At 37.8% G+C, this 18,841-nt stretch overlaps 1 protein-coding gene across 6 annotated transcripts in view; it reads left to right on the plus strand.

Moving 5' to 3' along the window:
* The first annotated feature begins 2,085 nt into the window (after positions 1–2,085).
* ths (thisbe) overlaps positions 2,086–18,841 on the plus strand; it is a 200,207-nt gene continuing 183,451 nt past the window's right edge. Inside the window, exons 1-3 of one of the 6 annotated variants that reach the window (XM_017632009.1) lie at positions 9,395–9,814; positions 10,920–11,286; positions 11,346–12,041. In XM_017632009.1, coding sequence (XP_017487498.1) covers positions 12,040–12,041 — 2 coding nt within the window. In that variant the 5' untranslated portion in view covers positions 9,395–9,814; positions 10,920–11,286; positions 11,346–12,039. Of the gene's footprint in view, positions 2,587–3,429; positions 3,489–8,628; positions 8,803–9,394; positions 9,815–10,919; positions 12,042–18,841 lie in introns of those variants that run through there. The other 5 variants (XM_017632002.1, XM_017631983.1, XM_017631999.1 and 2 more) reach the window with 5 other exon arrangements.

Below are 18,841 nucleotides of genomic sequence, written 5' to 3' on the forward strand. Positions count from 1 at the left end.
TGCGGCTGAGTACAGTGTTGCATATAAGTATGTCATTTTTTAAATGGGAGAGTTTACTTTTAGACTTTTAATTTTTTATTAACGAATATGTTAATTTTATCCATACATGTTAAATTCCAATTAGAATTAGCAATTGATGCAATTGGTTTATATTCTCTAATTCATCAAACAATTAGAATTAGTTCAACTAATTTCCATTAGATAATTGAAATTTTTATTCCAATGGTAAACTAATTGCAATTAGTTGCCATTAGCAAAAAAAAATTGGTTTACCTTTACAATTAGGAATCTAATTGACTTCTGCTAATGCAATTAGATATTCAATTAGCTCGATAATAAAAAAAAAAAATTATTTATTCTAATTCGAGCTAATTGAATATCTAATTGCATTAGCAGAAGTCAATTAGATTTCTAATTGTAAAGGTAAACCAATTTTTTTGCTAATGGCAACTAATTGCAATTAGTTTTACCATTGGAATAAAAATTTCAATTATCTGTGCCACAAAGTGTAAAATGTGTGTGGCATTAAACGGTAGTGGTTTGGGAAAAATTTAAATTAATTTTAAAATTTTTTTCAGAGAGAGGACAGGGAGGAACGGTAAAACAGCAATGGAAACTGAACGACGGCTGCGTGCGTATTTTAAAGTCCCGCAAGCGGTTGATATTATGTATTCCTGAAAAGAAATTTATATCCAAGATGTTTGAACTTTAAAATCGAGAAATCTGGGCAGCTGTGAAGCAAACTGCGAGGCGATTCCAACTCATCAACTTGAGACCAACGACCATGAAGCCGAATTGGTCAACACCTCAACTAGTACCGAGAGTTGTGTTTCTTTTGCATTAGAAACTCCGTATAATAGCCGTGGTCAGGTCTTAGTCATCTTACATTCTAAAGCTCTCGTCCATCGCTTGCGCAGCTAACTAAACCCCTCCCTGCCCGGAATCAGAGCCAAATGAACGTCCAACCCCTTTGTTTGCCGTTAACTTTTCAAGAGTGTCCTGCGCGCTCGTCAGGTTTCGATATAACTGTGACTTAGGACACATACTAGCCTGACGCGATCATGGACGAAGGCATACATTTCTTCATTTTTATATCAACCTCACGTTACTTTTTTACGTATGCCATAAAAAAAACTTTTTTGGCAGCCGTCCTTGCCAAGTGTCACAGCTTCGGATAAATAAAAGAAACACGTTTTTACTAGTAGCGGTCACCCCCAGCAGGAAATGATTTTCCCTCTAGTTGTGGAACAAATACGCCAGATACTATTTATTATGTTTTATAGAGGAAAAGAAAGTTAAAGGCAAGTCAATTTTCTATAAAAATGCGACGATCGAAGATTTCTTTCCACTTACGTTATTTTTTCAAATATTGTTAAAAAGTTTGGAAGCGTTTTTTTTTTTAGTCAGTCTTTGTATTCTGTAATTTTATGTATTTATGTAATTTTATGTAATTTTATTTCCTTACGAAGAACCAATATACATTTCTAACTCGACAATAAACAAACTGCTGGCACTGTGTCAGCGCATCAATGCTGCTTTTAGCGAAACTGTTTTCAGCATTACCACATTACTACAACAGCGACGACGACGACGACACCAGCGACAAGTTGTCTAGCCCTTCAGTAGCTGCTGTTATTAGCTTACGTCGTCGCTGTCTACGTCGAACCATTTCTGCGCGCGACGCGGTTGGCGTAAACGTAGCCATGCCACCGCTGCATTGCTTGCTGCTGCTGCCGCTACTGCCATTGCCACTCGTGTTTGCACTGCCTATGGCTCGCATTGCGACTGCGTTGCTCCACACGCCACACAGACGCGCCTCGCTGCTATATGATTATGCTGCCCGTCGTTGGCGGTGGTGTTAGGCCAGGCCAGGGCCAAGCAATTGGTTGACTTCGATTGACTACACGTTGTGCGCTTTTCGCCTGCGCTTCAGTTTCACATCGCATTTAGTTGGGTTCACACACTCCGAATAATTTGTGGAACACCGCTGGCGTTGTTCAACAACAACCATCGGCACCGTCACCGTCACCGTCACCATTACCACCACAACCACTACCGCGTTGCCACCGTCGAAGAACGTATGTATGTATGTAATATGAACGTAGCACGGCAAATAAGTGAATGCGAGTGCGATTTTGCTAGTGCGAGTAGTATTATGACTGCCACAGCGCGAATGTGGAAGCACCGTCAGCGTAGCACTAGCACCGTGGCACCTCAATCGACAACATAGTCCGGAATTGCCGTGAGCCGTGTATCGTCGTCGGAGTCGTCGTAATCGCCGTAGTCGGGCCTGTGACAGGCAAGAAATATCAAATAAGCAAACAAGTCAATAAATTAAAAAATAAATACATATAACCACATATAAATACAAAAACAAAAACACTTGGGCGAGAAAAAAACAAAACGAAAGAAAAGTGCGCGAGGAAAAAGTGAGCGACAACGGATAGAAAAGATAATGAAAAGGAATGCAAAGCGTAGTGTGCATACAATGTGGACTGAAGTGAAGTGAAGAAGCGTGCCGGCTGAAGGAAGCATAAGTCGCGCGGCAAAATGGTTAAACTATTATTAAGGTGAATGTGCCACAAAGTTAGTAAATCGAAATTGTATGCTATTATTTATATTGTTATTATTTGCTTTGAAATATGTTTAAATTGTGAGGGGGTTTGACTATTTAAAACAGATATTTTTTGTGTTAGTTTTTTGAAAGCTTGTGAAAGTGAAGAGATGGCAAGTTCAATGGCATGTACACTTTGAAATATATTTACATAAGTGAGGACTTCAATGATTTTTGAAAATAAGGAAGTTTTTGTGCCGATTTTTTTTAAATTGAATTTAATTAATAAAAAAGTTACATTCCTATTTGCAAAAGATCAACTGGAATAGTTGAAAAAAAATATTAGGTGTATTTTCCCTTACACTGGATAAAAAAATAAATAATAATAAAATACTTTCGTGGTTTAGCTTTTCATCTTAACAAGTTTAGGGGGGATGCCTACATACATACATACACATATATTTTCTTTTGCCTTTTAATTTTTCAAAATTTTCAGTTTTTTAATTTCAATTGTTGTTTTGAAATCTGACTAAGGTTCTAATTTTATAAAAATTAAAAAGCAATTAGAGCATTTAAAAATATTATTTTTTTTTTTAATTAAAAAAACCCGAATTCATTAATTCATTAATATTTTCAATAATGTTTTCTTTAATCTTTTATTTAAAAAACTATGAGGCAAACATAAGTAGTTTAGGTTGGGTCTTAGTGGCTGTCCTCATCCATATTCTGATGGAGACACAATTAGATCCGCAATAATATATCGATGTCCACCGTGCTCTCACAAGAAGAACGAATAAACTTTATTTATAAAGTGTTAAACAGTTAAAAGACTTCTTCCAAGTTTAAGTATAAAAGACGGTCGGAGAAGATAACGTTGAGTTCTGGAGTTCCCGGCTAGCCGCAACTGGGCTACACCTGAAATGCTACGCGACAGGTTAGTTATGTAGTATTTTCTGTTTGCTAGTTCCGAGAAGTATATTTCAAGTGATCGTTTGCAGGAAGAAGCGATATATCCATTTCATGGGTATATATTTGTAGCAAAAAGGCAGGTACCAATTCATCTGCCTCACAGTTACCTGGTATATCTCTAGAAATCAAGAGTACAAAAACCCTCTAAAAGATTAACTAGTTTTAAATTTGGAACAAGTTTTTTGTGAAAGTGCGAACTCAAGATTTGAGACATAAATGTTCAAATTATCCATTGCAGACTGTAATTCTTTGGGCTCTCAATTAGCTTCAAATTTATTGGCGTGTTATGCAAAATAGCAAGGAAAACTTTTTTTGTGAGAAATAACTTAATTGCTATAAATTCTGATTGCCATATAAATATCAAAATCATACGTCATGCATACCAAAAGCCTTTGTTGCAACAATTTAGTTAAAAAATAAAATATTTCACCCTCAAAGCAAGCGTGAGCACCCCAAAAACATATTCATAACCACCTCACTTTCATTCATTTACTTTTACCTTACAAAGGCAGATTAAAATCAGCAACAGACTAAGTAATAGCACACTAAGCTATATGAGTACATGTTTGTAAGTATGTACATAAACATCCACAATAAGTCAAAAAAGCTAAGTCTGTCGAGGAGCTTCCTTCATTCATATTACTACACCTGCACATATTTGCTACATATAGGAAAAATAAACGGTAGGAAAAATAAAGGTAAAAAAAGTATAAAGTCGCAGAGTAGAATTCTTTCAACAGTCATTGAGAAAAATAACTGTGTTATATAGAATGAGAATAGATATAAACTAGTCAGATCTTGGCCTTAACCCACCGACGATTGTACCAGAGATGAGCGAGGAAAACAGGAAACTAAACAAATTCATTTAGTATTTTCCTACAGGGTATTTAGCATAAATTTGTATTTGGTTGTGAGTCCATAAGTGTGTCTGACATATTGGTCTACTCCCAACTTTGGGTAATATTGTCCTTAAACTGTCTGTACAGTATGTAGTGGACATTGTACAACGTCTATTGTCGCTTTCACTAAACCCTACAGCACTTAAAGGCGCTCGTTGGGTTGATACGAATACAAAACAGCCACCCATCCACCAACCCAAAAACAATGTATTCACCCCCTTCCACATGTTGTTTTGCGTGGGCAGTTATTACAGTTCTTAAATTACAATGACTAACCAGAAAGTCAACCACCGCTTACTTAGTAAAATGTGTACTTTTAAGTAGAGAAATTGACGTGTCTATTCCTGGATTTTACGCTACTTGGCTTTCGTGCGCATTCATGGATTGGCAAACTTGCTTTTATGTATATATCCTCTAGAATATAATGTATTTTTATGGTTCGTTCCTGAAATGTTTTGAAGTGCCCAACGAATTTTGGCCGGTTAATTTCTAATGAAAATAAATTGATGATTGTTTAGCTAATGTATGCCTGTAAGACGGCTATAGGCAAAAAATGGGGAATAAAGCCACATATAGTACACTGGATGTGTACAGCTGTGATAAGATCGATTATTTTCTATGCGGTCGCCGTATGGTGGCCTGCGCTAAACAATACCTTGTCCAAGCTGAAACGAGCGCAGCGGGCGGCTGCCGAGCTCGTCAGGGGAGCACTGCCCACTACACCCAATAAATCTCTGGAAATAATGAAAAATCTTTCACCTGTGGATCCCAACGACAAATTTCGGGCCGGCTGCAGTGCGACCAGGTTAAATACAATCCAGCTGTGGAGAGATCCTCATATCTGTGCACGCAAAAGTACTTGAAACTCTACCGTATAATCTACGACAGATAGATTATGCGAGTCCTCTACTCTGTTTAGACAATAAATGCCCCACAAGAACCCCAGAGAGGAACGAGTGCGAAAGGGCCACAGATCTGAACCCAGAATGTCTACGGCTATATATACAGATGGTTTCAAGCTTAACAACGGCCTATTGCTAACTATTCTGACAGCTAGGTTGCTATCAAATCTCTCAATTCTAACGGAACAACGTCCAGAGTAGCCATAAACTGTTGTATGGGGCCCTGGATATAGGGACATTCCTCTTAACTGCCTCACCGACGAGCTGGCAAGGACGGGGACGGAAATATCTGAAGTCAATTCTGCTTGGAATGCGGGCATACCTCTAACCTCCTCAAACACAGACAAAGGCGGAACTTGTCCATGAGGTAAATATAAGGTGGGCTGTGGAAATCACCTGCCATACTACCAGGCAAATTTGGCCAAAGATTGATGTAAAGCGATCCATAGCTCTTAGCTGGCTGGACCGTTCCTCTCTCATATTAGTAGTCGGGGTAATCACCAGACACTTCCTGATTGGCACACACGGAAAGGTTAGGATACCCCACCAACGATTTTTGTAGCAATTGCAGAGACGAGGAAGAGGGGGAGACCATCGAACACAATGCCTCAGCAAGTGCTTTCTAGATTATTTATCCGCTTTGAACTCGGCGAACGTTCTCGTCTTTTTGTGCTATATAAAACGCACTCGGTGGTTCAATTACTAGGGGAGGGAAAGAAACAAATGGCTTCGACCAGTGGTATCACGACGGCTTTTTCCGACACACGTGTGCTTCGTGCTCTGCGCAGGGCAGCCATTCTAACCTAACCAACCTTAGCTGAGGCAGAGCGGGACCAGGTTTAGAGCTGTGGAAGTAGAGAATGTAGGGATTACCTTTAGTTACGAGCGTATTTATTTAGAGTGCGGGTAGGTGTGCTTAGCCAATGGCTACCCTAAAGGTGCCACCTCTGCGTGAGTGCAAGCAGAGCCTGAAAAAGGGAATAGGAATACCACCCACATCCCTAAAATGTAGTACTGAGAGTTTTTGAATACTATGGATGCTTATGAAAAGGGGATACTTTTGATGCCATTTAGAATACTGTATGTACTAATTCAACTAACAATTCCGCCTGGCTGTAATATGGGCTATATATGGTTGAGAAAACAGGGTTAAAAAGTTTTCTAGGAACTAGTGAGATTAAAAAAAGGCTGTATTGTGAATAAACACGGATTTCATTTAGCTTATGCGGGTACTCGTATTACCCATTACTATGCAATTATTCGCCACAAACGAGTTGCCCTTATTATTACGAGCTTTTCCAATAACTGATTCCTCACTGACTGCACTTTCTTTACACGCCACTATTACATGCCGGTCAGCTGCACCATAGTTTGACAGTTGGTGAGAGTTTGCGCTCATAACTGTGTAACCCTCTATTTCTTCTTCTTCTTATTTCTACTCTCTCTTTCTTTATTCCTCTCGCTATCATTTCTTAAGACATTTTCATGCCTGCTTTTCCGTTTTGACCCTTGAGCAGTGTGACTTTTACACGCAATACGCTCTCAATTATATACGTATGCATGCTCGAAACTCTCGCTCTCCCAAATAACGCATCGGCTGAATGCTTGTTGTATGTATGACGGAATGTGCTATATACGGAAGCTTTACTAAAGCACACCTGAGTTCTGAGAAGGCTCAACCACATCAACAGTAGCAGCAGCAGCAACGGCAACATAACTACATGCTAGTGGCAAGTGAATTGTTGGCAGTGAAATGTGAGAGCGCCACTGGAGCTAATGGAGAAAAGAGCAGCAACAGTGGCAGCAATGGCAACGAGGATGCCAGTCTTGTAGTTGCACACACAAAAAATACATTTTTGACACTTGTGTTATTTCGTGACACACAAATCAATTTCGTCGTCGTCGTCGTTCGGTCGGTGGTGTATTACGTGAATTTTTCCAAGCTTACCGATTTTACTGAGTAGGAAAAAATTGTGAAAAATTTTGCTAAAAATGGCTTTGCGGTGCCAGATAATTGTTACTAAAACGAGAAAGATTTCGCATACAAAAGTGTAAATGCGTTGATGAAGTTTTTGAAAGGATATTAACTCGAGCTGTGCTACTTTAAGTTGTGCCTTCGTAGCAAATGGGAAAAAGTGATTCAAGCTTATGGCAGTAGTGACACAATTTTCACGCACACATCGACATAAACAGTTTATTGCAAATTGCTATATAAAAACCGGACTTTTTTGGGTCTCCATCGACCGCAAACGGAAGTCGGAAGCGGAAGTTGCTAGCGAATTAGTGTTTTTCGTTTTTTGTCTTATAAAAGAGTTGCATGTCTCGGTAGAGGGCTGGAGGGTTAGGCGGCTGTCAAGTGGCATTAGAGGTGTCGTTAAGTACCTTAAGCTGCTAATAGAGGTAGGTCTTAGTTCCACACATACATATGTACATACATACAAACATCTGTATGTAGCTCTTTCACTTGCCACCTTGCGAATTACTCTACAAAAACTATGTAGTTGCAGCCAATATATTCATATATACATGCATACATACATATGTACACCCAGTGACCTGCTACTTTGCTTTACGCTCGCCATTCGGTGCCTCATATATATGTTTATACATACAGGAAAAAGCATGCGAGAGCGACAACTTACACTCACACACACTTACCTCTCCCCGCTTACACGCTAGTTAAGGGCCAACGGGCAAATGTGGTTGCTCATACCACCCAGCGTACCACCGCTGCTTTGCTAATCGATTTTGTTTCCGGCATTTTTCACGTGGTCTCACAGCCATTACTCTGCCTACCGTCACTGCTTTTACTCACTCGGTAGGCCAAGAAGTATATACTCGCTGTTGTTGTTGTTTGTGTGCTTCTGCTTTTTCCTTTACGCTTGCAGGCTTCGTCGTTGGTATGTGTCTCTTTTCTGTGGTCGTAGTAAGCGCTGCTTCTCGTTGCTTGCCGCCGCCGCCGCCTTTCCTTCCTCATGCGAATTGCTTTGTTTTCGTTCTGTGGTGCTGCTAGTAAGCGTTGTTGGCTTGGCGTGTGTCAGCTGTATAACGATTTTTCCCCGAAAACGCATAGCGAGTGTTGGGATTAGGTTTAACATCGCTCGAGTGGCCAAAGTGTTGTAGCGTAGTGACCAGTTTACTGCCATTTCGATGGCTTCTTGACTCCACGCCACAACCAGCTGCTGCTGCTGTTGGCTCAAGCCGCGCTGTCGGTGATTTGGAGAAATTCTCGACTCATCTGCAGTGTACGTGTGTGTGTGTGTGTGTGTGTGTGTGTGGGCGGCTAGCTGGCTGACGCTCTTAGTGTTCAAAAGGGGGCCTGTCGGCCTCTGCGAGTTAGTCGTAGCGCATTTTCCTGCTGCATGCTGTGCGTCTTTGTTGTTGCTGCTGGTCTGAGCCTGGTCTGCTTTTTGCTGTGGGCATTGTTGTTGGAGCAGTATATCTGCGTTTTGACCTATCGACCGGATTTTTGTTGCTGGTGCGTGCCACAAAAAAAGCGTGTGTGCATATTTGTGTCAGTGTATGAGTGAATTTGAGTAGAAAAATAGTAATACTGAATGCCTTCAACCCAGTTTGGTGAAAAATAAGTAATAGAATAATAATAAAATAAGTAATAATAAAAGTGTGGCAGCAGTGGAAAAGCAATAAAGCAAGATGACAGCAGCATTCTAAATCTATCAATTTAAAGTTTCCAAACCGTGTATGAAATTAAATACTTTTTTTTTCTATTTTGTGTGGTGCTCGTTGAGGTGCTTTTTACCCTTCTTTTTAGCAACGAAGACTCTCTACATGCAAATTACATAATATGAACCCTACAAGACAGCTGAGTATCATATGAGTACTCATATTATCATTATCCCTAATCACAAAAGTGCTTATCAAAGTCCTCATTTTCGTTCAGGCCATGGGAAAAAATTGAGTACTTTCCCCTCAATGTTGTCATCAGAAAGTCCTCAGTACTAATAGTCAAACTACTCATTTATGCCGTACTACAAAAACAAAATTGTAAATGTGTTAGAATTTTTGCCTAAAGTGCTCAGCAATGTCTTGTAGGGAAGTGCGCCTACTATATGTGAGTGTGTGTGTGTGTGTGTTTATATATATTTGTGTGCATATGCAGCCACAATCTCATTTGTATTTGTGCCTCAGCGCACAGCTGACTGGCTGGCTGACTGCCTGCCACACAGTCTGCCTCAAGTGACCGCCTGTCTGACTTTGCACGTCTGGCAGCGCTCTCCAAACAAAAACAAAAAAAGGACTTGAAAGTGCAATTGGCATTAAAAAATAGCATACAGTTGCAGAAGTTAGTGCAACGTGACAGGTGCTACGGCAATACCGCATCGTGCGGGATGCTTAAAACGAACGGATTTTTTTCTAATATGTCGGTATCATACTGTTTTGACGCAACGCTCCGCGCGGTCAGTCTAAAGAGTTCACGCGAAAAACGGACGGCGAAGAAATTAGGATTTGGATGTTTTAAGAATGAGCAGGTAATTTGCTTAGGTGGAGCGGGTTGAGGAAAAAACTGATGCATCTAGGAAGTTCGGACTCAGGAGAGAATGAATTGCTTTTATAGTTAAACAAGTCAGATTTCGACTTAGTCTTTCGCACATCGGCGCATTTTAAATATATATTTATTTTTGCTTTGGAAGTTCAGTTGATTGTACTAAGCTCCCCTTGGATATCTTTTGAAAACACGATATATTTTTTACTTTCTGCACACTTGTTTTCGTACTTAGAATTAAATCAAATTGGCATTTGCTCAACGAAGTTTTGAAAATTTTAATATAATTTAAAAATTTTTTTTAATATATAAGACTTTTTCAAGCATTTTTAAATATATATTTTTTGCTTTTGGAAATTCAGTTGTTTATACTAAGCCCCCCTTGGATATCTTTTGAAAACACTGAATATTTTTTATTTTCTGCAAACTTTTTTTTCGCACTTAGAATTCAATCAAATTGGCATTTGCCATAAGATCAACGAAGTTTTGAAAATTTTAATATAATTTTATACAACCTTTTTTACCTTTTCCTTGTTTTTTTATTTTTAATTTATGAAAAAATTAAATTTGTTTAGTCCACTGCTAATTTCAACAAATGTAATGTGCAAAATGTATTTTTTTCATCACCCCCTGCACAAATTGCCCTGAAAACAATATTTTTTAGGTTTATTATATGGAAATATATAAACATGAAAATTGTTTTTTTTTTTTTTAAATAAATATTAAGTGATTTCAATAGAGGATCAAAATAATTACATATAAAAATTAAAAAAATATTTAAAATGCAAAAAACTTTAAAAATAAAAATTGCATGTTAAAACCCCTAAACACCCACATTCATGAAATATAAAGAATACTCAAACTGGTTTATAAATCGAAATTGTTTATGAAAATTTCACTTTATAAAGCTGAAATATATGCACAGATTTCAATGATTAATGTATAATATTTGAAATAAATATTTATTTAAATTGTATAATAAACTAAAAAATACCTACATGCATTTCAACAATGTCCTTTTTTATTATTAAAAATATTCAAAACAAAAAATCAAAACTGTTTAACAAATTTTTCTTTGCTTTCATTTACAGATGTAACCGGAAAATTAAGCCGCAGTTAATTCGACGTGAAAATCGAAAAAAATTAACATATTTCAGCCAAAATCAAATAGCACTCTGATTTATTTCTGTTTGAGTTTTAAATGTTACGAACTCGATACTTTACTCGCTAATTCTAACAACGAAATTTTATAAGTTAATCGAAAAAATACATATTGATGCAAGTTAATAAAAATAAACGTGGAAGAAATTTTGAGAGAATAGACTCAAAAAATAAATCTCGAAATATATTAAATTAAATTCTCTAAACACAAAACAACGAGAATCACGAAAATATATACCAAATTAATGCGAACAAATTTTACGAAAAATTTGCTGCGCTGAGCGAAATTAGTTAAATGTGAGTGAAATTTTCTAAGAAAAAATATTAGCGGTAATATAACAAAAAATTAATACAAGTTTTTCAGCGCCCACAATTTTTCATGTGGCAGTGGCAGTATATCCCCAAAGGGTATCAAAATCATGCACAGATATGCTTAGATACCGAGAAAAATTGCTTTGAGGCACAAATTAAAATAAAGTGCTTTCCCTAAGTAATAAAAAAAATAACAAGACGCAAAAAACAAAACCTATTACAAAAGTGTTCAAACGGTCTTTAACATTATGTATTGCTTAAAGTAAGGATGGAATTTAAAAACATATTTATATAAAGGACGCCAGAAAAGCTTAAGATTTAAAAAATTAAAAATGTGTGCGAAAATCGAATTACCTTTTGTTAGGTAAATATTAAAAATAAAATAAGAATAATAAACAAATTTCGACTCCAAACACCATTAAAGTTTTACTATTAGCCAACGCTATTTTCAAAAAATATTGTAAGCATATGAAAAAATATTTAAAGGCACACTAAAAATTATATTCGAAAATAGTTTAACACAGGTTAAACAATCCAAAAACAAAGTAATTGAAAAAAGTTTCGATTAAAACAACAAAAGTATTGGATACTAATGCAAATTTAAAATAAATTCAATACTACAAATATTTCGCTGTTTTGTGGACTTCATCAATGGTCGCTTCTCGTCGTAAAGCGTAGCCGAATGCGAATCTTAATTACATGCAAAATAAATGGGTACAATGAGGCCAAATAAATACGATGTGAGTACTAAATTAATAAAAAATTTATAGAAAAGAAACTGTGTCTAGGCTTTTTCTTATGCCAACATGTATGTATGTACATATGTACATACGTACGTAATTTCTTCAAAAAAAATTCTCAAGTAATATGATGCAAAAAAATTTCTCATTTATTTTATTCATATGCACATTTCTTACGAATCAAAATAAATACGAGTAATAGTTATTACAAATAATTTATTTTTACTAAGTGTCATCTCCATGTTGTTTGTGTGTGCGCCACTTGGATTGTCTTCGAAATGTTTAGTAATTAAAATAACAAATGACAGTTGAATGAGTAGTCACAGCCACATGGCAATTCCGACATACATATGTAGCTACATACAGCGGAACTTCGATATAACGAACCTTGACACACCGAAAATGTCAATATAAAAAGTGTGGAAATATTCGGAATATATTGACGGTTAAAGTTCCGTTAGCAAAAACCTCTATATAACGAAATTTTGTCTAAACCCTCTATGTAGCGAATTCGGAATATGTTGACGATTAGCGCTCCGCTATAGAAAGAATTAAACTATACTTATAACGAACTTTTCCAAAAATGTTGCATTTATCGTTATATCGAGGTTTCCCTGTACATACGTACATATATACACCAACATATATTCAGGTCACTGAACCCGATGCAATGAATATTTTTATATGAGCGTATTATAGAGAATGTGTATAAACAATGTTTGGCGAATTTATTGACAAATGTCTTGCTTTCATACTCATGTTGTTTTGCAATAAAACAATAATGTGCGAATTTAAGACATAGCAATTACTGAAAGGGGCAATTCAATGATAAATGTAGTGACTCATCGTCTGGAGTATTGGGAAGTTGAGGTCCGGTCCAACTTCTCCCTAAATTTGAGACAAGCAACTTGATTTTTGGTGACACAGTTACCTGTATATCGTTACTTTAATTCAAAAAGGCCTTAACCAACACTTTTTTCGAAACTACATTTTTTAAGAAATTTTTGTAAGATATACATATATGTATTAAGATACACCTTCACTAAAATTTTGAAAGTCTTGGTACCAAAAACAATGGAGCTATGCCACTTTTTAAAAAGCTCTAAATTTATATTCTGTTATAAGGGAGTGAGATGTTAAGATTGAAATAGGTGCCTCATACAATATAGAGGATGTAGAAATTCGGGGTTTACAATATCAAAGCTGAATTGCAGCGTCCGCAATCGAAAGTATGATCAAACCGGGTGGTTATCTTACTATCGAGAGCATATTTACTGACTGACAACGATAATAAAAATCCGTTTAAATACATCTAGAACATCCGTATATGCGGATAACCGAATGAATGGACATTAACCGGATATGCGGATTTTAACCGTAAACAAGAATATCCAAATAGACATCCGAATTAGAGATGGGCACGGGACTAAATATTTAATGCCGATCCCCCCCATCCCGAAATTCGATTTTTAGGTCCCGAACCCGGCCATTCCGACGTTTTTCGGAATTGTACCGTGGGTCCCATGGGTCCCGATATCTATCTCTAAAGCAGGCTACAAACGGACAACAGATTGAAATGATTGGTTGAGATTTGAACGTGTGTGGCGTGGTTTGCAAACCGACCGAAGGTTGACAAAAATATTTGTCTTTCAAATTAATTTTAAATAATAAAAATTATAATGAAAGATCTGGCATAACATTAAAAGTGTATATTTCAAACATCATTTTTAAGGAAGATTTTGAGAATTGGCGGGGGTTGCGGTTTTATCGGGAGTGTCGGGAAAGGATTTTGGTTTCGCCCCGTCCGCCATATTTTTGCAATCTTCCCGATACCGCCCATCCCGGCCAAGTTTAAATCAGTACCGTGGGTCCCGCGGGTACCGCTATCCCGTGCCCATCTCTAATCCGAATACCCCGAAAGTCCCAGTTCTAGTGTGTACGAGGCCTATGATTTTATAATGAAAATATGTTTACCTAGTATTATGGAAGGAATTTAGAAATTTTTTACATAAATAGTTGATTACTAATTGTAAATTCTGGGTAAATGCATTTAAAATGATTCTTGCCTAAATGAGGCAGGTTCATTAACTAATTCAAGGAATGTTTACTCTTTGTCACAAAATAAAAACTGTATTTAACTATGCAAATATGGGTATAACTTGTATTTCCAAAAAATTTCACTTAGACCCTTATGATTCTAACCCCTTCATATGGTGTGTAAGCAGTAAATCAACAATTTTCTAGGGGACAGACCCAGGTGAACCGGTTTCGTTGTACAATCCACCCAATAACATTAAGGGTATTATCTCAAGTCTTGAAAAACCTTTGCACGGTGTACGGATTGCACTGTTAAAAAATTTTCCCATGTACACTGGTTCGACCATCCAATATGTGCGCCTTGCAAGGTTTACTTATAGAATAATCCCACCTGAGGTTTGGTAAGCAACAGCCAGAAGAACTCAATTGCTCTTGGGGAATTGCATCAGCTTCCCGTTTTGATCAATTTTTTGAGTTAGACCAAAAGTTAACGAAACTGCTTTTGTTGTTAGGGTCTGATTGTTAGGAATTATAAGTTTATTGAAGAGAGCTCTGAAATAGATATTCTGGGCACGTTAGCGAGATTGGGATACTGAAATCGATTAAGTGAATATGCTGGAGATGTTATCGATAGAGACATTGATATCTGTGAACGTGCAAAAATAGTATCGATAAAAGAGGCGATAAATTTAAAAAAAAAAGTAGCGATAAAATATTTCTGTATAAAAAATTAAACAATTAAACTTCTTTTTCGAAATAATGCGTACTTCAGTACGAGACGTTCGTTTCAAAATGACATGGTTAACCAGTTTCACATCACGACCTCAAGAGTGTTAAACTCACTAAAATTCTTTTATTTATTCATATACATATATGTATGTGCATAGACATATGTTTGTGTTTTATTGAAATCAATGCCGTCTTACAACTTCCTCAATTTTCCATAATCAAATCTTTTTTCAAAAAACTCAACTAACAAGTATTAACTCCTGCTGACATTCTGCAGCTACCGCGTTTTAATCCGTTGGTACCGCTTTTAAACAGCATTCACATGTCAATACATTTATGTGCAAATGAAATATGGAAAATAAAATTCAAATAAACTCGAAACGGGTAAATTTTAGCTAAATCATAAATAAGTCATAATCTTGAATAGGTATTCGTTAAAATCACCGATATCAAAGGCACAAGTGTGCAAGCGAGCGTTCCAGCGTGTAGTTAGCTCAGCGTGCCCAAACACATGTCAAAGTCAATCTTATCTGCACACATTTTTTTTGAGTAAATATTTGGCTATGGAGCTGTCGTTGTGAAAATCGGGTTTTAAGTGCAATTATTTGGTGTTTAAAAACGTGGTAGCTCTAGCGCGTACGCGATGTAATGAAGACTACATACTTACATAGCAGCGTATTGCTGAAATATGAAATCGGCTAATTTATGCAGAAAATAAATTGAACAGAAATTGTAGTGGCAAACAGTTGGGCAACGAGCTATTTGTCCTCCGCTGAAGTGCGTAAATATGAAAAATAACGAAAACGAATTCTGCTTATCATCCACAAACAAACAAACACAAGTCGATTTTTGCAAGCATTGTAATCCGCTTAAACCGTAATTGCAAGCGCATAAAAATTTGACGAGAGTCGCTATGAGTTTGGCGCGCCTGCTTTATGGTTCTAAGCCGCTTAAGCGCAAGCGCAATTTATGGGGGAACCCTCAACGTTGAATGCTGTGCTCCAATGAACTACGCGAAGTGAGAAAATCAGAACTCTTGCGGCTAATGCCACTTACATGCTTGCTTAGGCGCTTAAGTGGCAGCTAGCTAATTGACTTATCATGCGTGTTGCGCAGGCGTATTTGCAGAACTGGTACAAGCAGTAGTCATTTCGCATACCTCCCCCCCCCCTAGCCCCAGCGCACATTCTTCCACTTTTTAATATTTTTTTTTTTTTTGCTGAACTGAAGCTCATATCCACTCTGAATTTACCGAAATGCCACACACGTTGTCGCTGCTGTCGCTGCCAACGTCTTCGTTGCAAATTATGAAAAATCATCTGCTCAGCTGCAATTAAAATTCCGCTGATTCAATAAATTCGCCGAGTTGATTGAGTTGGTGCTGCGCAGACTGCCACTCGCTGTGCACTTTTTCTACGTCAATCCAAAAAAAAAGTATGTATGTATAAACATTCTTGCGGCGCTTCCGAACCAATCGAACGCTCTTTTCTTGTGCTTTTTTCAATATTTATTTTAATTCTTACGATTTTTTATTCACCGTATTGATTTACATTTTTTCAAGGAATTCTCCATCTCATTTTGTGCCCCCAACTGGCCGGCGTCGCGTCGCGTTGCTCACTCGCTGCCGACATGCTCCAGCTGTCGAAATTGTTGCATGTGCGATCATCGCGATTGCGGCAGCGGCCAAGTACCTACGCTAGCGTTCAATAAACACCACAATAAAATAACAAAAAAGCAGCGCATAAAGTCGGTTGCAATGTCGTCCATGGCAGCGCTGATATCTTCATGAGCTCACCCCCCTCGACCGCTGCTGCTTGGCTCATGCACTCCAACACTCGTGCCTGGGTTGCCTAGATTACTTGCCTGGGTGCAAGCCAGCCGATCCGTTGCAATCCACCGCCGCTGCCTGTGTGTGATCTTGCCACTTGGCCCTTGGCTTCAATCAATTGCTACTGTGTGAACGCGAATTGTTGCTCCAGTTGCACTGTTGCTGCTAAAGCGGCTCCAGTGATGAATATTGTTGCTACCGCTCATGCCTTTGCCACCAGAGGACCGACCAGGCCAGTGGCGACTTATCTCGTCGCGGCAAAGCAATGGATTTTGTTGTGCTTTTTTATCAGATGCTATTTGTTTTTGCTGCTCATTTGTCTTTACTGTAGTGTGTGTGTGTTGTTTTTTTTTTTGCAATTGCTCTGGGTTATTTATGTTGTTGCACGTTATTGCCGCTTGCCGCTTTAGCCGTTCAGCTGTCGCAACTACAAATTTAATTTGCATTTTTCGATTCATTCGATTCGATCATTCTGGCGCTACTTGTGTTACTTTGAGGTTTGCTTGTTGTTATTCTCTGCCTAGAACGCGTAGTCGATCGATCGTTCAATAATCATTTACATTTGTTATTCAAGATTAAGGGCAAGTGTTGTTGCTGTTAGTTTGATCTGCCACACCATTTTTCAGTTTAGTTTTATGCATGGAATTTTGATTCTTGAAATATGATTTTGCCGCAAGTGGACCACAGAAAGAAGAGTACTAAGGTCACTTATAAATAAGAGCGGGAGTCAAAGACAATATGTGGACAAGTTGAAAACGGTGCGCTTGTTTGGTCTAAATTGAGTTTGTGCATTGTTCAACGCAAACGCAATTAAGTTGGGTTTATTGAAAAACTTCATTTACAAAAGCGAACTTAATTCTGGCCTTCCGTGCTATATTCCTGAACATTTATTTTTTACGGAATGGACAGAGTTTCAGGCCTACTTCTTCTTCTTCACTTAGAAAGGAAAATTTATATGAAATAACTAGCAGACCCGGCGAACTTCGTCCCGCCCAAAATAAATTTTTTGTATTGAAACAATTTGGTCCAACATTTTCACCAACAGTTCAAGTTCATGATTTTCAGTGACAACTGTATCTTCTAATATTACTGTTTGGTGGTTGTCAGAAGGCATATTTCCATTGCCGTCTTAAATAACCTAGCAAAAGTGCACATGCATACAAAGATACGTAATAGTCCCAGTGCGTTTGAAAGGTGCCACGCCCCCTTTAAAAATAGCTCAAATTTTTCTCCATGAGTATGCGATTGCTTTCATATATCTCAATACCAAGTTCCAGTACTCTACCATAAACACTTCCAGAGATATTCAGTTTGAAAAATTCGATTTGTATGGGAGGTGCCACGCCTCCTTTTCCGGTGACCACAATTTTTCCCACCAAGTTCCAGNACATGCATACAAAGATACGTAATAGTCCCAGTGCGTTTGAAAGGTGCCACACCCCCCTTATAAAATAGCTCCAATTTTTCTCCATGAGTATGCGATTGCTTTCATATATCTCAATACCAAGTTCCAGTACTCTACCATAAACACTTCCAGAGATATTCAGTTTGAAAAATTCGATTTGTATGGGAGGTGCCACGCCTCCTTTTCCGGTGACCACAATTTTTCCCACCAAGTTCCAGTAAAAAAAATACAATCGCCGTTCGGAGTCGGCGTAAAACTGTAGGTCCCTCCGCTTTGTGTGACAACAACAAGGCGCACGCCTGAAATCGGAGGAGAAGCTCGGCCAAACACTAACATATGTGTAAGCGCCAAACTATTATTATTATTATTATTATTATACATAATGGCGCAGTCCCAATATAACTTTGCTCCAGACACGTCTTTTATTTGACTTCCCTTTTACTGGAAACAGACTTATCGTTGTTTTCGAATGATAGCGCTATTGGAATATCGTCTCATAAAGGAAACGTGGTACATGTGCCCAACAAATTCTTCAACGCAACGGGGCTGTTTATCCGCGTCTGCTAACACCAGGCGCCTAAATACATGCTATATACTGCTGCATGTGCAAACATTTCCTTTATGCAATTTATGAAACTTTTGCAGATACACTTCTCAACTGCCATGTAATTGAATTTTCTTATTTTTATACCCGAGCGCACTTGTGCACAAGGGTATATTAATTTTGTTCACATAACGGTTGTTTGTAACAGCCAAAACGAATCGAGATAGATATAGACAAATGTATACATAAATGATCAG

The sequence above is a fragment of the Rhagoletis zephyria genome, unplaced genomic scaffold (assembly GCF_001687245.7).
Source record: "Rhagoletis zephyria isolate East Lansing unplaced genomic scaffold, Rhagoletis_zephyria_1.1 Rzeph_scaffold_00095, whole genome shotgun sequence".
NCBI classification, from domain to species: domain Eukaryota; kingdom Metazoa; phylum Arthropoda; class Insecta; order Diptera; family Tephritidae; genus Rhagoletis; species Rhagoletis zephyria.